Source organism: Erpetoichthys calabaricus, chromosome 5 (genome assembly GCF_900747795.2).
Source record: "Erpetoichthys calabaricus chromosome 5, fErpCal1.3, whole genome shotgun sequence".
Taxonomy (NCBI): domain Eukaryota; kingdom Metazoa; phylum Chordata; class Cladistia; order Polypteriformes; family Polypteridae; genus Erpetoichthys; species Erpetoichthys calabaricus.
In genome coordinates this window covers 165,142,676-165,166,381 of record NC_041398.2, presented here as the reverse complement: position 1 = coordinate 165,166,381, position 23,706 = coordinate 165,142,676, and the positions used below count along the sequence as shown (strand labels likewise).

General features: G+C 37.1%; 1 protein-coding gene across 2 annotated transcripts; it reads left to right on the top strand.

Annotated features, from left to right (window-relative positions):
- On the top strand, positions 1 to 19,892 carry ndnf (neuron-derived neurotrophic factor). 2 transcript variants are annotated; one of them, XM_028802174.2, is made up of 4 exons: positions 1 to 401; positions 14,236 to 14,427; positions 15,183 to 15,307; positions 17,878 to 19,892. In XM_028802174.2, exons 2-4 carry the CDS (start codon positions 14,237 to 14,239, stop codon positions 19,272 to 19,274), a joined length of 1,713 nt encoding a protein of 570 aa, XP_028658007.1. In that variant the 5' UTR covers positions 1 to 401; position 14,236; the 3' UTR covers positions 19,275 to 19,892. The 2 variants fall into 2 exon arrangements, with proteins under 2 accessions (XP_028658007.1, XP_028658008.1); XM_028802175.2 differs by lacking the exon at positions 1 to 401 and adding an exon at positions 1,798 to 1,822.
- The last annotated feature ends 3,814 nt before the right edge of the window (positions 19,893 to 23,706 follow it).

Below are 23,706 nucleotides of genomic sequence, written 5' to 3'. Positions count from 1 at the left end.
ATGTGCGTCTGGAACTAGTGGGCTGGGTTTCGGATTACTATTGAGAGAGTGGAGAGGGAAAGATTGCTCCAGTTTGCTGTTTAATTCAGCTCGACTCTCAATAGCATTAACACGGCAGGGGAGGTACTCTCAGCCAGATTCTGGATACTAAAACAGACTGAAGACAAATTAAATCCTCTAGAGTTCCTAGCTGCACCACAGTTCTTAATCCGACCCCCTTTTGCCATAGCCAGACCGAGGAATTTGTGAGACAGAGAAAAGGACAACTATATTCCTGTGTAATCCGCACAGGACATTAATCCTAGTTGAGACTTTTTTTTTCTTTTTCATTATTTACAAAAGAAACTACTTTGCAATCGGAAGATTTCTTTTGGAAATAAACTGGGAAAAACTCTAAGAAGGTAAAGGAAAGGATATTTTTGTTATTGAGATAATGAGTTGTTTAAAATATAATGAACTGTCAATGTCGAAGTAAGCAAAAGAGTATGTGTTGCTCGATTTTCTGTTATTGTTGCTGTTTTTGTATTTATTACCCTGTTTTTTTCTGTATGACAACAAGGTTATTTTTTTCACTTGTGTGTGACAGAATTTTATTTTGGTGACACCCTGGTATATTGATTTGTAGGGGAAAGGCGTGAAATACAAGTGTATACCGCTTACGATTCTGAGCACTGAACATTTGAATCAGCCTGGTTAATAAAGCGCACGCGATGTCTTGCGTCTCACATAATCGTTAAACGTAGTTTTTAAACACACAAAAATATATCGCCAGCTAAATGTTAAATAAAAAATGCACTACCTTTGATATGGTTGCTACCGAATCGAATAAAAGAAAAGTCCTTCACTGACTTTCAAAGCATTGGAGATCCGAGATTAGCAAACAATTTGAGGCTCTCTGACACAGACTATGCGATCGCATTTGGTGCGTTCAGCGAACTTCTCTATTTCTGTGCACCACTTCAGTCGTATCGCGTCGGATATGAAGCTCGGCGAAGATTTCTGATGAAATTAGTCCAGTTCGATATGATGATGCGTATATTTGAATTAAAAACTAGCGTGTTGCAAATTGGATAAATGGAAGTTGTTTGACAGAAAAGAAACTTCTCTATATATGAAGGTATCCTAAACCGCTCATGCAGGACTTGCAGCGTATTGCACCTGTTAATCCATCGGCATGCCTGTGAACACAAACATGTTAGTTTATCACGAAGTCCATCGGTTTGCTTCCGCAGCATAGAAGTGCACGCACATGCGGACACGGGTTTGGAAACCTTCGGTGGCGAGTTCGAGTAGTGCGATCAGTTTTTTATGTGGCCACCGACCTGTTGGGACTGACATACTTCTTCACTCGTGGTGTCCCGAACTTTTTCCTAAACGAGTACTTTAAGCCGACATCTTACACAAACTTTGTGTTTTTCGTGACTATTATAGCCTACTGTTAAATACATTTTACTGTATTTTAGAAGCAATCGCTTTTTGGGCATTTATTCAAATGCCAAGTACGTCTCGCAGTTATAGCAGAACAGCAAAAATAAATATATTTACGCCGCACGGCAGTCTTGGCATACACGAAGTTTATTTAAAGCAGGTCATTTGGACATTTTTAAAAGACGTGATTGTGCTACTAAGAAAAGAGCCAGACGTCAACAGATTAATTCTTCTCAACAATAATTTATAAATAAATAGATAAATAACTCTCCCGAGCTTTTTTGAGGAAAAAAAACAAGTACAAATCCAGACGCGACAGTCCGGAGAAGCGAGTTCTACTTGCAGCCTTTGATCAGCGGGTCAATAGAAGATCGCATCAAGGTGAAAGTGGAAGGTAGGAAGAGGCTGGACGTCTTCAGGTCATCGGTACGACGGCAATCAAAGGGTTTATTTCATGTGTAATTCCGATAAAGATCGCCTTACAGCATTAAATAATAGCACTGAGAAATAATGATGTTGTGTCTTGCGGTTTGATTTCCTCTATTTCGATTAGTACAGTGATTTTTATTCTTTTTTGTCACTAGGGCAGGTTGTCTGTACAAACTAAAGCCGACTCCTAATAGCCTCGTTAATTCAAAGATCTATATACTGCCGCGATACCAGTACTGCATGAGAATTCAGAAAACAAAGAACTTTTCCGTGACATCCCTTAACTAAATCGCAATTTGCATATGAAAAGTGAAGCTGAAAGATATCCACCAGTGTTAGCACGACATCCCCACACTATATGTGTGTCATTCGGCGTGCCTCTGCAACTTTATTTGGTGCACATACTTAAGAAGCTTTGGAAGATCGTTTGTGCACAGCAGTTAGTTAAACTCAAAATCGACGGGCAATCGATGTTTTTTCCTTTTCTTTCTTTTTTTTTTTTTCCTTTCTCCTTCTGGCAAAATTGCATAGCTGTGGTAACCAAAAATAGCAAGCAGCTATCTAGATGCATCTGCGCTTCCCAGTGATATTTGTTTGTAATTACGCCCTTTAGAAGCTCGGCTTGTTCTTGTGTGTGCGTGAGTTGCATGTTGTGTGTCTGTGTGTATATGGGATTTGACCGCATGCGGATCAGACTCACTTTGAAGGTGGACTTTAAGGATAAATTTGGCTCTGACATTTGGTGGTTTGGTGTTTTACATAAAGAGGAAATTGTTAGTTTTTACTTTGTGCGACTAGTCAGTCAAAGTGGAATTTTACATGACATAATCCAGGTGACCTATCTATCTATCTATCTATCTATCTATCTATCTATCTATCTATCTATCTATCTATCTATCTATCTATCTATCTATCTATCTATCGACACCAGCAAAGAACCCAGTGACAAAAATAATAATAGCCATAATAATACTAATGATTATCCAAGGCAGAGAATAATGTTATTTGCATCAGCTATTGTTCTTGTTTAAGATCAGACCACCAGCATGGCCCACATATGTGTAATTCTGTAAATTGTGGTTAGATTTTTTTTGATTGTTTGATTTTTCATTCTAAATTATGTTTTAATGATTCCAGTAGTGTCATGTCCAGCCTATAATATACAGTGCAGTGTGTTCAGTGCAAATGGAAAATTGTTACCAACAATGAATAGAAGCCACAAGTCATGCATGGTCAGGGACAGTAGGCAATAATGTGAATATATAATGATGAATCGAAGTGTAAAAAAATGAAACTTAATTTTTTCATTGCCTCTGTAACACTGGTGATTTTTTCCCTGCTTTAGCCTATAGAATGACACTCATCATGCATGCACTGAGTAAAGAAAAATTATTTGCACCTAAGTATTTTGCATTTCTTATCAGAAATGTTTAGGTAGGTCTTAATATTGGTATTGTTCCTTTTCTCATTCTTTTATATTTTATTTTACTGTTCACAGCAGAGAATAATGCACACAGTTAGCCTTGCGCTTCAGTTAAAGTTCATCACATGAAGTTGCGTCACATATTAGCACATACGTACCCTGTGGTTATTTGCAGGCTTCACTTCTGACCTTAGCCTTTCACTTTACGGTCTGTAAAAGGTCATGTATCCCCCATAGTAAGTATGGGGTAATATGAGTAAAATCTGCTCACAATTTACTTTATGCTTTCCTTTTTTTCAAATCCAGACAGCATGACATTTTTAAACTTCCTGTTCGTTTTTTCTTCTTTTTATGGATGGCTTCCACAACAAAGAAAATTGTTTTTCAAACAAAGTCTACCTTAAGTGTTGGATGTTAAAGAGTACAAGAAATCCCCTACAGCAAAATAAGCACAAAAGATTTTGTTTTTTCTTTTGAGTCTTCCATGTTAAAGTTTGCTTGTGTATAAATTTAGTGCATGCTGGTGGTAAAATCAAACCAGCAGATCATTTGGAAAGCTGATTTGGTTAACAACATAGACATTTTTCTCGCCACTTCTTGACACAATTCAGGTAAAGTGTTGGGGTCACTCACTCTCTTTCATATACAGATAAAGAAAGAATAAATCAGCTGACAGATGTGTCACAAACAGATTTTAATATGAAAGTAGAAGGTTAACACAACAAATCTTTTTCTTCTGTGGCTGGAGCTACTTGTGACTTGATCTATAGCCTTTTGAGTGCTGCTAGGATCTCACTTAATCTGTCAGCCATATGCCGAAGACATTGATTAAAACTTGTGAGCAGTGAAAATGTGAAAAAAAGTAATAAATTAAAAAGGGGCAACTTCAGAATTAATCAAAACATTTGGCCGAGGGGAAAGACTAAGGCACGTTCAGATTTATGCAAAAGTGCACTCATGGAAATCAAAGCCATTATTCTTACTGAAAAAAAGCTGATTTTGTTGTGATGTGGCAACAATGTTGTAAACATCAAAAAGGTTACCTTCACATGTGAGTTGGTTTATTTTTAAGTTTGAAACTGAAAAGGAGCAAAACAAAGCTGACAAGGCTGTGGCAGGCAGTGCCTTGAAATTATCCCTTCCTAAATTACAATCATCCATTCTCTCTTCTCTGTAATTAAACATTAGGCTTTATTTATTCCAGATGCATTGCTTCAAGTTCAGCCCCCATCATTTTTATTTTTGTAAACCGTTTTTCAGGTCCCGAGCATCAGCATAGCGCAGGCGTGACCTGCAGTTGAAAGTGCTCATCAGATGGTCTTTTTTATTGCCTTTCAACATTGTCAGATTTTATATTGCCATAAATACTGAAGGAAATCTTGACAAGAGGCGCTCTTTGAATGCAATTGCTTTTTCGTTTTTTGTCGTTTTTCCACTCATCCCATCAGAAACTGATTTATGTGCATGTCATTTTTGTCAATGACATTTTCTATGTGTGTGTTAGTGAAGAGGTCCCATTTGCATGTTCTGTGTTCATGCAGAGCTCTTCATTCAGCTTAGATCTGAACTACCAATACACAATACATATATACCATGACTTAATGTCTATAGTGAAATAAAGCAAAAAATAATAAACATATCCTTCCAGCTATCTTTGAATCCACGTAATCCAGTTGATAGTTGTGGTAGCCAGAGGTTATTCACTGGACTGAAGGCAGAATAAGGCAGTTTAAATGTGAGTGCATCAAAATCACATTTTCTTACTTAATTCTTGTAATCTCTCAAAGTTCCAGTCATCATCCATCCAGATTCATAAAACCAGTCACATCTTTTATATTGTAGCTGTCAACACAGCTCTTATATTAAAAACATCTTCTCCTACTGATGCCCATGGCCGTATGGTAGTAAATAAAGTTAATTAGAACAATATAGCATTCGTTTTATTGCCATTGACACAGAGAGAAATGATTGCGTATAGGACACAAAAATGCACTAGTAAATGCCACTTTAAAAAATGTACAATGTAGACATGCATTTTAGGAGAGAAATACGCCTTTGTCCCAATTGCTTGCCGCAGAATCACAACCATTTATTAGTTTTAATACTGTGAAATATGAAACTTTTTTCACTTCAGCCAAGAAAAACAAAATGTTTCCCCAGCTTATGTCCTTTGCTTTTGGAAAACAGTCTGCAGACGTCCACTAAGCAATAAAGCTTATAATGTGAAACTGGTGATGATGCATTGCAATGGCTATGCATGTTCCATACTCATAACTTGTGTGTGTCAGTAACAGAGGAAGGTGAAATGAAGAAAATAGACATTTTTTTGTGTTGCTGGTGTTTGACATGTTTTGAAATGGTAGAAACTGAATAGTTGTAGTCAGTACCATAAAAGTGATTCTGTAAGAGGGAACAGTAGAATGACAAATGTGTTCTTGCTCAGAAGATACAGTGCATATGAAATAATAGTTAAAGATACATAAACAGATTTGTTAAATATCTGAGAACATAAACAGGATTTTGATATATTTTTCAACATATACATGTAAATTTTAATCAATGAAGTGGTTTATAATGAAATGATAATAATAATAATAATCATAGTAGTAATAATACATATCTATGTAAAATAAGGTCCCTAACTTGTAAATTTGGTGAGGCTGGCATTTTCAACATAACAGATACCAGGTGTCTGACTGCAGAAATCACATAAATAAGTCTGGTTTCTTTTCCTTAAAAAAAGCAAGTTCTTGCCATACTATTTACAGCATCTGAATATCATAATCATCACTTTTAGTTTGAATAGCTGTTAACACACAATTTGCAGTACCGTTAATAGAATGACAACCAGACAGGAAGTTTGAATATAGTTACAGATTCTGTATTTTATCAAGATAGGCAAAAGTTCCAGGTCATGAGCAGACTGATACATGGACAGACATATAGATATACCCCCAGCAATTAAAGAAAAATAGTGTGATGACTTAATTATCTTCCTTCTGTACACCTTTGAACCGGCTTAATCATATTCAGGGTCATTGAGATTGTAGATTGATGCAATGTTAAAAGTAAATGATCCTTCTTTTGTCAACCCATAAATACACTTCTTTCATGTTCTGCCGTTATAAAGAAATCCAATTAACAGATAGTTAAAAAGTATTATAATTTTTATGGCAAAGGTAACAAGCCTGCAACTCTTTTTTTTGTATAGCACCACATACATCTACCTAATCACATCTTAGAAACATTCAGTTTGGGTTCAGAGTGAGTTAGAGTGCATGTATTTGGATGTTGTTCACACCTGCCTTGTGCCCTGTGCTGTTAGTATATGCTATAGCCCCCCAAAAACAAAAATACAGCCTGGTGACCTTTCCACAACTGGTGCTGGCTTTGTACCCAGAGCAGCTGGGATGGGCTCTGTGTTTCATTGTGACCATGAAATTGGATCTGGTGAGTTGAGTAAAAAGAGGGATGGATGAACAAAATTAATTGCAAGAATAAATGCAAATTCTACTGGCAGGTTATACATGCCTGGTGCAGTTCTTTTTTGGTATGTTACTCGCACTCTTCAGCATTGTGGAAAAAAGAAATTCTATCCATGCCATTATAACTGGGCTAACAGAGTGCCCCCCATCATTCTGTGTATGCATCTTTTTACCCTACAATATTTAGGGAAGATATTAGTGGCATCCAATGTGATATTTTTCTAAAGTGTATAATGATGATCATGATTTAGAATAGTTAAGGATCAGTCAGCCGTATTAACCAGACAGTATGAATGGTCGTCTCTCTTGTATAAACTGTCTAATGTCATGTGTTGTAGTTGAGGTGTTTCATGAAGTTTTCCAGGCATAACAGGCTCAGATGAGGTTTGTTCAAATACCCGAGCTGTTACAGAGGTGACAGGATCACCATTATACTCAAGTTTGTACAAACAATCGAGGCTGAGAGGCCACACTAGTGGGTTTGGTGCAGCTAGGGCCATGAAAACATGTGGTATATACTTGAGTTGTTTCCCTCAGCTGGGGATTAGCTCTTATTTTGTTTTATTTCCCTAAGACAATATTATACAGCTAATGATTTCTTTTATTTAATGTAGAGTTATCTGTAAATAAATTAGATGTTCATTGGCATACAACAGTAATACTTAATAAGATTGTCTATTGGCAAAATAATCAAAGATATCATCATTCAACTGAATATATATTTAGGAGTCACTTTGTTTAACACAAATCTCATAAATTTTGTTTGCTTTTTACATTAAAATTCAAATGATCAGACAAGATAATATATATTGTGACAAAAATCTAAAAGTGAAAATTAGTTGCGAAATACTAATTGAACTGAGAAGCCGAAGAAGACAATGAGCTAAAAATGCAACTGTATAAAAAAAAAATGAACATGCTAATTTACCCGGAAACATGAGGTGCCATTTGGGTGAAAGTCAGGGAGAACAAATGCACCTTTACGTTTATACTTAGGAGTGAGAGTGTCAGCCTTGCAAACAGAAGTTAGAAGTGTGAAAACTTAGTGAGCCTTCTGCCATTTGTCAGCTTTGCTACAGTATGTGAGGAAACAGATGAGTTGTGAAGAGAGAGAAAATACATGGCACCGCCTGAGTCTGCCCGTCTCCTCATGTTTACGTTAGTTTGCTCCCACAATACTTCCACGTTGTTAAATTGGTTGGTGACTAAATTATTGTGATATGACTTGAGTGTGGATGTGCCAGTGTGCAGCGGACTTGCTTTCTATTTAAAGTTGATTACTGGTTTGTACCTGTTGCTACCAGAGTAAACTACAGTTCAATGCATTTAGACAAATGTGCCTGCCATTGCTTGGACTTAGCAAAATAATGCAAAGAATTTCAATTAATGGTTGTGTAAATGTTTGCTGAGTGGCAGAGTGTATTACACGAAGGTCATAGGTCATTACTTTGTGTGTGTGTGTGTGTGTGTGTGTGTGTGTTTGTGTGTATACCATGTGTACTGTATATTGTAACGGAGAGGCAGTAGCTGGAGTGCCAAGATACGGCTTTCATATTCTTTGAACTATTCCAGTAATTGCTGGCATACTCATAGGTTTATTCTAATCAGTACAGTGAAGCAAACTGTTCTTGAAGTATGTGTCTTCTAAGGAAGAAATAAAAGTCCTAATCTCAGGCCTCTCAGGTGGTGATCAGTGTGTCTATCAGCTGCTCCAGTAACTATCTGGGAGAACTGATTTTAGTCATTATCTAATACATACTGTGTGGAAGCTTTTTAGTGTGGCTTTTGGAGTGGGAAGGTTTGTAGTGCCCTTTAGTAGGGATGTGTCAGTATTCAGCATGACCCTGATGGAAGATTCAGGGAAAATAAGGACAGTCGATTACATCACATCAATGGTCCCTTTTATTTTTTGTGATAAAAATTAATTGAGTTAATTGACCGCATCATTTCCGTGTACAGTCTTAATGAAAACAGGATGGTACTGATACGATGGACCCTCCAGCATGTACTGAAGAACAATAACAGGGATGAAGATTCTAAAGACAGCAAGTTTATATATACAATACAATACAATACAATACAATACAATACAATACAATACAATACAATACAATACAATTTATTTTTGTATAGCCCAAAATCACACAAGCAGTGCCGCAATGGACTTTAACTGGCCCTGCCTCTTGACAGCCCCCCAGCCTTGACTCTCTAAGAAGACAAGGAAAAACTCCCAAAAAAACCTTGTAAGGAAAAATAGAAGAAACCTTGGGAAAGGTTGTTGGAGGATAGGCAACTACCAAAAACCCTTCAACTAGAGGAGTCTTTAATAACCACCAATGGCAGTCTTGTGGCCATAAACAGACCCTTGATGAAAATTGGTTGATAGAAGCTAGAATGGCTTATGCAGAGTAACAGGCTACAATTAGTCATTTAACAGTTGATTACAAACATGGTGCTAAATCTTGTAATGAATGTTGTACAGTAGCTGATTTTCCAAAAAAGTTATTTTCTTATAAATATAAAACAAAAATATATGGTTATAGCATACTATGGAAGTCTTGCAAGCAGAGGATTTAGGAAAAATGGGGAAAAAACACATTGCCTAGTTTGAAGAATCCTGATTGCTCCTCATTCATGCTGATAGAAAGACTAGTAAATGAGTGCATGGGGGTACGTTCTGCTGGGTGTCAGTAATGTGAGCCTGTAGTGGTGGTGTAATGGTATGGAATGACCTTTCTTTTGTAATAAAGGCTCCCATTATGGATGTAGAGCAAGTCTTCAGTGTCAAGACCTTTTTTTTTTTTACAAAAGGGCTTTTTCACAATAGTAATGATCCATTCTACAAAGCTAGATGTCCACAGTAGAGAGTGAGCATAGGCCAGCAATCATATACTGAACTTCTGACACACTGATAAGTCCATACCTCAGATAAATTCAAACTCTTGTGAAGACAATTAAGGAACTAATCTACTAGAAATATGTTCCTTTTGTTTTCTGTTTTTTAAACTTTTTTTTTAAAACATGGCTGATACTGATGTTACTAGAAAGTTGAGGCCAATGTAAACTTGTACTGTACACCATAAATAATAAAATGTAAGCTTGCTTTTATTTTAAACCTCCTTATTTGACAAAACAACATAGGCTCTAAATATAGCATATGGGTTGCATTTTTTGGAATTAGAATTTACACATTTCTCATGCTACTAATTTATCTGAATGTGATAAAAAAAACAGAGTGAGACTGTAGGTTTTGCATTTAATTTTGCTGAACTGGCGTTCATTGGTAGTTCAGTTGGGTTGGGACAGTGAACAGATCCTTCTGGCCTCTAACATACTTGGATGACACTGTTTATGCTATGTTAAGTTAAACCTTAGAGATGAAAGACTTTGATGTACTCTGTAGATGCCCCAGAGGACAGATGGCTGTCCTGCCCAGGATGGAGGTGAATTCCTTACCCGTCTGGGATACCATAATGGAGGATGGAATAAATAGGGCAATACCGGGCTGGGACACCTTATGATTCCCATCCTGATTGGGATGCCCAAAGGTTACTGGAACTGGCAAGAGAGCATGAAAGGGAGCAGTTCCCTCATATAGAGTCCCAGTTTGGACACCCACAGGACTGCATGGGAGTTGGAGTTCAGAAATACAGCCCTGTAGGGATACCTGAGGGACGACAGAGGGCACTGCTGGGGGAGGACCTCCTTGGCTTCCTTATCATCCAAAAGTTCTTCCAACTGGCCACGTCACGTCACTGGAAGTGCTCCTGGGTCCACCTTAAAAAGAGACTGCTACCATAGCTCGGGGAGTCAGAGTCGGGAGGCAGTGAGAAAAAACTCATTGGAGGAGAAGAGAAGGAGAGAGAGAGAGAGAAAGGAAGCATTAAATGTGTGTGTATTGGGTGGATTGTTATTTTGAGCTGTGAGGATTAAAGAATAATTTATTTGGGTTGTCTATGTTTGGGGTTGGGGCCTCGGCAGTGCCCCCAACTGGTCACAACCCATATTTTGTGTTTTGATAGTGCATGGCCGATGAGCAACACACTTAGACATTCAATATTAGTTAATTCCTTGACATGTTTGTTTCAATATTTTTGTAGGTTTAAATGTGGTAGCCGATCCTTAAGCCAAGCCACAGTACAAAAAGCATCTTTACAATAGTGTAAAGAATTCTACTGTATAGGCTAGAGGCAGGATAAACAATTTACTGCGATATTGAACCTGTGTCATTGTTCACAAAAAAACACATTAGTCAATGGACTGTACTGTACATATCATCTCTTTAGTTAGTTCTAAGTTTTATTCACTATGAAAATTGTATCATTATGCAGAAACTGAAGATATAATACAATATTCTTTAACCTGTTTGCTAAAATTCATGGTCTTTGAAGCCTATCCCTTAAGTAAAGGGCAGAAAGCAATTGAACATCAACAGTGCCCACTTATGCACACACCCAGTGGGCATATTTAGAATCATTAGTTAATCTAATATGCATGTGTTTGGGAGAAAAACTGGAGTAACCAGAAATAAAATCCATGTCGGTAAAGGGATAACATGCAAACTCTGCTTATACAACAACCAGATGTGGTATTCAAATGCAGGATGCTGGATCTGTGAGGCTAACTACTGTGCCACTTGCCAGTAGATAATATCGATCAGACATCCGACAAAAGCTAACATCTCTGATAACTACAAGTTAATATCTTCTTCTGAAGCTATGATATTGCTATTTTAATCTAGGCAGTACCTGTAATTTGCTTCTTTGATAGAAGGATTTGGATTTAAATATACATTTTTATATTTAAAATTAATATTTCCATTTATTTCCAGCAAGCATGCAAATCACAATTATTTTAAACTTCCATTGCATGTAAATTAAAAAAAAAAAATCTTATGAAGTATGCCGTGGTTTTGGCCTCTGAGAGTTTGCGTGTAATGCCTCTTTAAGGTATAACAATGGACATAAGCCAAGGTATAAGAAAGTTTGTCATACATTAAGTGTCAAATGGCCTCAACTGGCTTTTCAAACACAATTTATTTTGTCCCTAGTTTATTTTTACTGTCTTTATCCAGTTTATTTTTACTCTCTTTATCCAATTTTTAGGGTCACAGGGAGGCAAAATCTATTCTTGTGATGCTGGACGCAAGGTTCATACAGTACTGATATGGATATGTTCTCTTCATGTCCATTAGAATAATAGAAAGCACTCATGTTCAGAAAATGAATGGATAGGTAGACTAGTTGTAATTGGAATGTCCTAGATGTCTTCTTAATGGTTTGAAAACTGACACTATGTAAAAAGTAATATTTAGCTATTTGATTGATTTGTTAATACTGATCACTAATCATTCACAGCCAAAATGTAACTAGGCGGCTGTGGGCATAAAGCAGAATCATGGAGCTGATAGGATGTCAGTCTGTCACAGAGCACACACGTCATCACACTCGCTCCTTCTGAGGCATTAGGGATTCGGCAGCTGACCTGACAGCATGGTTTTGAAGTGGGGGCCGATTTTGTAGGTCACATGAAAATCCTAGACCACTGGGGGACACAGGACCACTCAGTTTTATTCTGACAGGTTATTTTTTTTCTTGTTTGTTTCTTTTAAGAATGAACATTTCTTTAACCCTGCCATATGTTGAACTGTGCTAAATTTTATTTCTCTTGAAAGTTTAACTAAAAAATGATGTGAACATCTTCTGTTGAAAGTGAGATGTAAAAGGTTAATTTACAATTTAATTTACAATTTTGACAACCAGTTCATACTCCTAAAAAACAGTTAAGCTTTAAAGACTCAGGAGTGAAGAAATTAATCCATGAATCAAACAGGCCTTAAATTGAGATAATCAGAAAGCAGACGGTAAAGTAATGAACAAAGTATGGAGGGAGTTCATTGAAAGGGCAGGCCCACAAAAGCAGTAAATGGCACTAAAATATCTGTACATAATCGGCTATCATTACTCTGATTAAATCACTGGGGATTTAGATTCCATCAACCATGATCAATGTAGTTAATTCAATAAACAGAGTGTTTTAGAACCATAAAGCACTGCTTCTGCTTCAGGGTACAAAGGTAAGTGAGTCAGTCAGTTGTCGTTTTACAGAAGACCTTACACAACAGCTTTCATCTGATGGCTTGTTAGTAGACAAACAAGGATGTAGTTATTACTACAGTATGTACTATTGACACCATTTAAGGAATGATCAAAGCAATTTATTTAGTGGTATCTGTATATTTGCTGGATTAGACTTTGTTTTTACAATGTGAATTCAAATTAGATTGCACAGTGGTTAGTACTGCTACCTCACAGATCCAGGGTTTGAATCCTACACCTGGTTGATGTCTCCATCGGTTGTTCTTTGACTACACTGGATTTTTTTCTACATTCCAAAAATCTGTGTATGTTAGATTAACTGCCAATTCTAAATTTGTCCTTCATGGATTTGAACGTGAGTGGACCTTGCAATGGACTGCCACCATGTCCAGAGTTTGTCCTTGCTTTTCTCCCAGACTTGCTGAAATAGGCTATATTACCCGACAAATCTCAGCTTGATTAAGTGAGAGAGATAATGTTATGTTATGAATTAACATTAGCACTATTCCAGGACAAAATGCAGGGTATTGTACTGTATGGATGGGAGAGACCACATATCATTTTCTGACATGTTTTTGTTGTTTCTTGTACAGGTACTTATGGTGGTACAGCATTGCTGCCTCACAGCTACTGGGACCTGGGTTAGACTCTTAGCCTGGTCACTGTTGAGGCTTAGTGTGCAAGTTCTCTCCATGTCTAAGTTTTTAACTGTTTACTTGAATGTTAGATTAATTGGCAACTCCAAGGTGGACCATACTGAGTGTACACAAGTGTGTTTGCAATGAATCCATCATAGGGTTTGCTCGTACGTGTTCCTCAATGATCCTTGATGACTCCATAGTCAATAAACAATACTTTAAGCATTTAAAGATATCTGCATATTATGTGAACTTTAAGGAATCCTTAACTAATCAGACATGTCACGAAAATAAAATCTCATGATCTTTTGAAGAATTTGATAGAAAATAGCTAGCCATCATCCCCATAAAATCAGTAATTTTCCTAGAAACTTTATGCCTATGTGAAAATTTCCTACAGTTTTTACAGCATATGATTTCAACAGCTTTTACTTTTCATACGGGTAGCAACTGCTTAGTGAGATATTGGACTTTACGGGCCTTTTATCACAGTGCCCTTTTATAATTTTATAATGGTATCCCAAATCGGTCATCCATTTGTATATCTCTTCCCCAGACTCACCTAATCCAATTTAGGGTTGTGTGGAGCAGCAATTCTAAATTGTAAAGTTTAATGAAATGTCAGAATGAAAAAAAATTACTGCTTGTACTAATTATTCATATGAAAGTCCAGGCCATATAACTGGTTTACAACTTGTTATTGGAGTGTTAAACAAAACCCTTTTCTTTTTCAGGATGAGGACCATTCCAGTGCCTGTCTCAATCGTGTTGTTTTTCATCGTCTTTGCGTGGGCACAGAAGTTACCTACCAGAGATGAAGAACTTTTCCAGATGCAAATTCGTGACAAATCTGTTTATCATCATTCTTCTGTGATTCCAGATGGAGCTGAGATCAGTGGCTACGTTTTCAGAGATACACCCAAAAGGTATTAGTATTACTAGAAGAGTGTATTTTTTTATTTTGGTAAATAAATTATTGGAGAATATTCCAATAGCTCATTATAGTGAGAAAGTTAACCTTTTAGAAAAGTACAAGTCAAAGATAATAATAAATAAAACACTGCTACACCCTAAAGACCTTAAAAACATGTTCATCTTATAGTCTGTTTTAGCAGCCATCAGTGAATTGTGGAGCAATCATTCAGTCCACTTCCCGGCACTTGGACTTCTATTCATATGCCCACTGAAATGCCTTAAGTATCCAGTTATTCCCATTTATATATTTTTTTTCTATTTACCCCGGAGTACAGATAGCTGTAAGGATGATTTGTAACTCTATATTGTCTCAGCATAATGTATCAGTGGAGGGGAGCTCCATCCAGGGTTTGCTCCTTCTTTGTACCTGTCATTGTCTCCAGCTCTCCAAAACCCTGTGCTGGAAGAATTAAATTTAGAAAATGAAGATTTGGTAATCATTCAAGTAAAAGAGATTTTTTTTTTGTTCAGCCTATACCTTTTTCAAACTGCAGATATGTGATTTTATTATTATTATTACCTATGTCTGATCCTATATATTTATATAGGCACTACAGTATATTAATGAAATAAGGATACTACAGTATGTCAATAATGTTATTTCATTATGGTTCCAACCTTGCTAACTGTAGCACATGAACTATCATTATCGTTTCATTTTCCAGTCTCTTTTTCAATAAGTAGTTTTTCATTTTTTCCTTTTAAGATATTACTTTGTGGTGGAAGAGGACAACACCCCCCTCTCAGTGACAGTGACGCCTTGCGATGCTCCACTCGAATGGAAGTTAAGCCTGCAGGAGCTTCCAGAAGAATCCAGTGGTGACGGTTCAGGTAATAAACAGCATAAAGTGTGGCCTCCTTTTGATATTAGGTTTTGACCCATTTTCACAGGTTTATGAAGATGTAGTCAGTTCTGTTTTTGTTGACTGTTCCTTTCTTGAGCACATTTAGTGAGCAGTAGTATTTTGCTATCATATCGCTTATTTTACCTTACATTAACCTTTAATGTCATACAAATCAAACCTTCCAGTAAAGCTTCCCAGAGTGAAAGCTTATATGTGATGAATACATTTGTGCCAGTAATTACATAGTCCAGCTGACATCTTTAGAGTTATGCCTTGACAAAATATTCCATTAGGACTTTCAACATATTATCATGAAAGTTGGTGCCTACCCTATCATTTTCCACCCAGGAATTTTGCTCATAGTGCCTATGATAGTATCTGCCTTTGACTTAATGCTTTCAATCTATATTTTGAAAGCTTACATTCTCATAACTGTGTATCCAATGAATATAGAATGTTCACCATATTGTTCTACTGTGTATCATTTTCTTTCATGATAGAACAATATCCCTGAGATCAATTAGGCTGAAGATGGCATTATTCATGTTTGTATATTTTAAAAAAAGGTGTGCATCATACATCACAAACAGTCAACATGGATAGATTGTTGGCAGTTATTATGTAGTGTAACATTACTCACAGAGTAAGGGCACAGCACACCGTTATCTCTAATAGAAAAATAAGAGCTCCTTAGCTATTTACTCACTATTTCACAATAATTTGTTGTCAGAACAGTCTACTGTAATACAATACTTCCTTTGGGTACACTTTAACAAAGAATGAAGAGTTAAATATATATTATATATTATGCAAAGCACTTGGCAAATGTATCCATGGGATTTCTTAAGGGGATCCTAAAAAAATTACACTTAACAATGCACACTTGACAGCATATTTTCCAAACTAACCAGAAATTAAAGCATGTCACGATTGTTAGGACATGGCAGGAACTCTGACCCCAGCCACTCCTTTGGCCTGTTATGAGCCCCTGGGCCCTCCTGTCCGAGTCTGTTGTTGCGTAGCATTAATCAGGTGGCAGGAGCAAGTGAAATCAGATTGTAGTTCTTCACTCCAGTAATGTGTTTTAGTGCCTTTGCAAAACCTCTGTTAAAACCCCTTTTGTGTTTTGGTGAGTTTTGTGATTTATTTTTTAAGCTTCTGTCTGACTTTTGGATTGGTGTTTCTTTTGTGCCTTTTTGGATACTTTTGTCTGTGCCTGTTTGCCTATTTGTTTATGACTGTCTTCCTGCTTCAAGACTATTTTTAGGATTACAGCTTGCAGTTGTTTTAGTGTTTTTGTTGTGACTGTGCACATCAAGCAGGGTGCATGCAGCCTGTAGTTTAACAATGGAGCCAGCAGTTTGAAAGAGCTGCTCTATGTGCGTTTATGAGATCGACATGCCAGTGCACGTTTGATAGTCATAGGATCAGATTCCTTAAAATGTGACCCAAATGCCTATCTGTTTATTGAAATTGTTTTTTATATAGTAAATGGAAGGAGGCAAGTTGTTAAATGGTCGGGGGCTTCAGTTAGGAGACTCCCATTTAATTGCCAGAACTTGCTAACTACAAAAGTGACTAATGTAATGGTTAAATGCCATTGTGAAGTCACCAGTTGCTTATGGAACGTACTTTGAGTTTATCATCTGCTCAATGTGAAATTCACTGTCAAACTGACAGCGTCTCTTGGTGACATTAATGTTTCATTGGTCCTGACAAGAGGGGTGAAGTCAGAGCAGAATTGCCACCAGTTCTCTTCTGGGCGGTGTTCCTCCATTCTAAAGCAGGAAACAAAATCTGTGTAAATAACTGTTCCACTCCTCCATTATTTTACCAGTGTAAGCATTAAGAATGAGAGACTCACCATAATTTTATATTCAGCTGTATACAGGGCACCATAATCTGTCCTGACTACACTCACTACAAGGCAGGAATCCTCATTTGATGCAATGCCAGTCCATCACAAAGCTCACATCCCCATAAATCCACATGTAAGCTTAAAATCATCCAACATCTCTGGGACTTCAACTGGGCAGCACCTAAAAAAACTCCAAGCAGACTTGGGGAGAGCATGTAAACTCCATATGGACCATGCTTGGATTACCAGATTTCTGAAGTCACCGAGCCAATCACATGCACAAATATCCTAATTATACATCTTTCATTTCTTGTTAAGTTGTATTCTTACCACTCAAAAGCTTTTTTATATGTTTACAGTTTTTTTCTTATCTCTATGTGGCATTTTTATTTATTGTATGTACCAGGAGTACCTAAAATGGCATACATGGAAAAAACAGACTTATTTTGTGTGCTGGAGTCTGTTATATGAAAACAGAAAAACAAAAAGTGTAAGAATGCTGAAGTAATGGTAGACTGTGACAGGAAACAGGTTTATCCTTTTGTGTTACACATTATATAGAACAACAGATCTCATTAGCAATAACAGAAGAAGAACCCTTATTATATACACATTCATATACATTACACTGCTCCTTGAGCCTTGTTTTGTCAAGTTTCAGTGCTTGAATATGATTGCATTATGTGCTTGTTTTACAGGACAACCTGAACCTCTAGATCAACAAAAGCAACAGATCATGGAAGAAGAAGGTACAGAGCTTTTCTCATACAAAGGTAATGATGTGGAATCATATGTTGCAACCAGCTCACCCTCTGGCTTATATCAACTGGAACTTCATTCTACTGAGAAAGATACAAATTTCAAGGTCTATGCAACTACAACTCCAGAATCGGACCAGCCATACCCAGAGATGCCCTATGATCCTCGGGTTGATGTGACATCTCTAGGCCGTACAACCATTACTTTAGCCTGGAAACCAAGCCCTACTGGTTCTCTTATGAAACAGCCTATTCAGTATTGCGTTGTGATCAACAAGGAGCACAACTTCAAGAGCCTTTGTGCCGTGGAGGCCAAGCTCAGTGCCGATGATGCATTTATGATTGTGCCAAAACCAGGACTGGACTTTAGCCCTTTTGATTTCTCTCACTTTGGATTTCCATCAGAGAATGACTCTGGGAAGGAGCGACCTCTGAGCAAATCTGCTACAGCCAAGATCACTCGGTCATATGCTGCCAAGCAAAAAGTAGACATTCAGAAAGTCTGTATTGGTAATAAGAACATTTTCACTGTGTCAGATCTAAAACCAGATACGCAGTACTATTTTGACATTTTTGCAGTTAATACTGTCACAAATATGAGTACTGCTTATGTGGGTACATTTGCCAAGACTAAAGAAGAGGCGAAGCAGAAGACCGTGGAGCTGAAGGACGGAAAGGTCACTGATGTTTTTATTAAGAGAAAAGGGAGCAAGTTCCTGAGGTTTGCTCCAGTTTCCTCACATCAGAAAGTCATGTTTTATGTGCACTCTTGTTTAGATGCCATTCAGATACAAGTCAGAAGAGATGGTAAACTACTTCTGTCTCAAAATGTGGAAGGCGTGCGCCATTTTCAGCTGAGGGGTAAGCCCAAAGCCAAATACCTTATTCGCCTTCGAGGCAGCAGAAAAGGGGCATCGATGCTCAAGATTCTCGCCACCACTAGGCCAAACAAACAGCCGTTCCCTTCCCTGCCTGAGGATACAAGGATCAAAGCCTTTGATAAGCTTCGCACCTGCACATCAGCAACCGTGGCATGGCTAGGCACTCAGGAGCGGAATAAGTTTTGCATTTACAAAAAGGAGGTGGATGATAATTATAATGAGGAGCAGAGGAGGCGGGAACAGAATCAATGCATGGGACCAGACACCAGGAAGAAGTCGGAAAAAGTACTTTGCAAATATTTCCATAGCCAAAACCTACAGAAGGCCGTTACCACAGAAACAATCAAAGGGCTCGAGCCGGGAAGATCATACCTGTTGGATGTTTATGTGGTAGGCCATGGAGGCCATTCTGTGAAGTATCAAAGCAAACTGGTAAAAACACGGAAATTTTGTTAATGACTCTGTATAGCAAAGAAAAATTTATTTAACTCAAAACAAACAATATTCTACTAAGGAACATATACAGACTGACTACTTATATGGCTGAGAGGTTGTAACAGTATTTGAACTGCATAAAAAGATATCAGCTTGTATAATATTTATGTTTACATTATCCAGTGGTCATTTGAACAGATTGAGCTGGAAGCTTACAAACAGCATCCGGGCACTTGTGCTAACCAGGGTTCACATTTGAACATTGGAGGAAAATTTGCAATCCAGAGTAGCTAATTTTTCAGCGATCTCATCAAAGCATGAACTGCATTTCTTAATTATATTGGAAACGACCGGGACAGCTCATTTAAGACTAACTGCCTCGCTATTCATACAGTTAAATATATTAAAAGGAAAAAAAAAAAAAACTAGAAGAAAATGTAAATTATTTTATAAATACCTGACTTTTACTTTGTTTTTTTTTTATGATTGTAAACTATTAAAAAGTGTCCCCATCTAGATTTAATCTAAATGTTTAATGTACATTTTTCATGTGACTGAGTTTGTTTTATGTCCATTTATGTACAAAGATGTCCTACAAATATTAATGTACATAAAAATTAAATATATAACTTCATAGATACATGTGTGATCCCTTGGAAAAATGATTAACATTCGTATATTAAAAGAAATGGCTGTGTTGTTTTTCTCCTTTGCTAAATGAATTATGAAAAAGATTGTCACTTGGATGAACTCAAGTATAGAAGTCGCATTCATACACAGAAGGCCAAAAAGTAGTTTTTTAAGAGTCTTGCTGTCACATAAATTTCTACAGAATATAGAAATCTATAATCAAGCCTTCTGTGAGTTATTCCATAATATGGTTGTTGAAGTCTCCATAGGTAAACAGAAGAAGGAAGTGTTAACAGTGGTAGCAGAAGACTTTTACATATTCAAATCATAAAAAAGCCTCACAGATATGTCTTGTGGATACAGTATGGAGACACACTTATAATTAGGGGTTGCCCCTCATTTTAGGATGTAAGAAATTCATATTTATGTACTGTTCAAATTTATCAAACCCAGGTGCCTTAACGTTTTCTTGATATAACCGGTAATAATGATTGGTGGGCTTTTGTGCAAGTCAGTATGAAGAGGTGATCAGCCCCTTAAGCATACTCATGAAGTACATCAGGTCATATGTAATTGCACAAAAAGTTGTTCATACTGAAAAATACTGAATACATTATTTTTCCTTACAGTGGCACAGTGGTAGGTTCATGTCCCAGGTCTTCCCTCTGTGGAGTTTACATGTTCTCCCAGTTTCTGTATGAGTTTCCTCTGGCTGATACTGTTTTCTCCCACTGTTCAAAGACATGCAAGTTAGGTGGATTGGCCCTAGTGTGTGTTTGGTATGTGTGTCTGTTCGCCATACGATGGACTGGCACCCTGCCTAGGGTTTGTTCCTGTCTTGCGCCCTGTGCTCGCTGGAATAGGCTCTGGAAGCCCCGCACAACCCTGGTCCAGATTAAGCAGGTAGGAAAATGAAATGGTATCTTCTCTTTTGTGCTTTTAATAATATAGCATAATCATCAGTTTTGCATGTGTTAGCCTAGCTATTAAATCTAGAATTCAGCTTTGAAGTGATATTGTTGTTGATTATAAAAGCAAATTTTCATTCATATTCACAGAAACACATCTTAAATGTGAGATTATTTTTAATGTATTATAACTTGGTAAAAACATTGACAATATAGCATATGTTTCTTAAAACATGAAGGGATGTTCACACATTACAGTAACATAACATTTTAAAAACTGCTTAATCCAAGTCAGGGTCACCTATTAGAGTCTATCTTGGCATCATTTGGTATAAAGCAGAGGTCTGCTATAGTCAGGGAGCCTGTCCATCACAACATCCATTCACATCCACACCCACACGCATGGGGCCAATTCAGAGTCATCAGATCATCTAACCTGCGCGTCTTTGTGTATCTGGGAGGAAAACTGGAAGACCTGGAGGAGAAGCCATGTAGGAGTGTAGCAGCGTAACTACAGGCAGTGCCGGTGGGGCATTCGCCCCAGGGCCCATTGGGCTAGAGAGCCCACTGTGACTGTATGATTGTTGTTTCACAAGACTTTATTATTAACATGATTATCTACAGGACATCAGAATAAAAGGGATAATAGCGCTATCATTCCCACAACTCCATAGAGGTTAATTATGACTACTGACAATTTATGTAACATACAGTATGTTACTGATGTAACACATTAAAAATGGTAATTTTTAACTGAATTTAATTTCATTTCACATGAACAGAGCCTAATCTATTTTTTTGCATCAACTACCAGCATGGGAAGAATGTGCAAACCACACGGACAAATGACCATGGGATTCAAATCCAGGACAGTAGATTAGTGAAGCTGCTGCTCTAACTGCAGATGGTATACTATTATCTTAAAACTTTTTTTATCACATATGCAAAAAGCAGGACATTTTATTTTAATTTGTGCCGATAACACCTCGAGCCTCAGATGAAATTAGGCAGTGTTAGTACTTCCCAGGACTTGTAAACATCCAGAGTGTCTAATGTGTGGAAGAACCTGAGATTTGTTTGCCAGCAGGCCTGTTTTCTATTTAAAGCAATGTCAGAATTATTATTTGAACCAGAAAATGCTTCACTTTGATCCACTAGTCTGCTGGTGAGTTCAGATGCTAAGGCAGATACTCCCTGGAGTGAATTACTGGATATATGGGGAAACTTTTGGGAAGAAGAAGCCAATGTAAACAAGAGATAAGTAACAAAAAAAATAGTTTGCTTGCATTGGATTAATACCTGCAGATTCAACTTCTCTTTACAAATTCCTCTCATTTATTTTGGAATGTGTGAGTCCCTGCATGTGACATCTGCCAAGTAAGATGTAGCTGGATGTAAGACGTTTTGTCATATATTGGCTGCATTCTGTTAGTTATCACAACTAATGCTTTGGGAAGACACGGACTCCTACCATAAGCTAATACTGTTAGTCTGGAAGATTACATGAAAAAAAATATGCCACTGTGAAATATAATTTAAATACCCAGCAATTTTGAGCCGGACATTGTATATTTCAAACTTTTCAAATTTTGCTTTTACTTACTATATAAAATTGCAGTTAATTTAGTAAAGGTATTACAAGGTGAGACAGCTATATGCTTCAGCTTAGCCACCCACTTTAATTAACTGACAACTTGCTTTAGATAATCTTTGACACAACTGAAAGTATTTTTCAGAAAAAGAAAAATCCATCCCCTGAGCCTGCTTGTTCTAATTCAGTGTCCTGGTGAACCGAGCCCATCCTGCTACCAAACAGATCAAGACAGGAACCAACCCAACACTCCAACACACACACACACACAAAGGGCCACTGATTACTAGACAATTATCCTGCATATCTTTGGAATTAGAAGATATGTGGATTACCACAAAAGCCCCTATGGACAAGGCAAAAGATGCAAACTCCACAGAGACAGTTCCAGGCAATGATCTGAACAAAAACTGGGGGCCCCAAAGAACCGCTGCCATCCACAGAGCCACCACCAAAATAAAAAAAACTAACACAAAATTCATTAACGTGTCATGAATATATTTAATACATGCAAAAAAGTAAAATTCTTGTGTTAACTAAATGTGTAAATTTATACAGTCGACAATGTTTTAAGAAGCGCAGGATAGAAAGATGCATTCGGTACATAAAGATAATGTAAAAAATAAATAATGCAAAAGCTTTAATGAAAGTATTTACAAGTAAATATAAAAAGACAAGCTAAGCCTGCTCAACAATTGTATAAATAAATAAACTGTGATCGATTACACCCCTTGCTGAGCCATCGGCTGAGGTCCATTTCTGTCTTCACTGACAGCACTAAAACTAGCTTCTCATATTGTTCCATCAATTTATAATTTAATTAACACTCTGGCTTCCTTTGTTTCTGCTTTTTTATGTCAGACTTCAGTATCTCTGAACATTTTTGAATTTGAATTTTATGCCACGCAATTTACAGTAGTTGCCGTGAATTTTCTTTGGTCTTACATTCATGCACATAAGGTATGTAAAATTAAGCAACACAAATCACAATATATGATACCATTATGTACAGTAGAAATGAAAAATATATTGCACAAAATACAAATTTAAAACAACATAGTAAAGAAAAATTGCAGTCCCTCCCAGTAATATGTTAATGTGTTTAACCATAGTGACTACAGTAGGAAAGAAGCTGTTTGTATACCCCGTAATGTCTCCTCAATAGTAATAACTGAAAAAGATGATTGCCCAGGTGAGTGTAGTCTTCGCTTATATTTCCAGCTCGTTTCTTGAACCTTAATGTATATAGGACCTAAATGGAGTCCAGTTTCAGTCCTACAATCATTTCTGCTGCCCAAGTAACACATTGCACTGTATGTTTGGA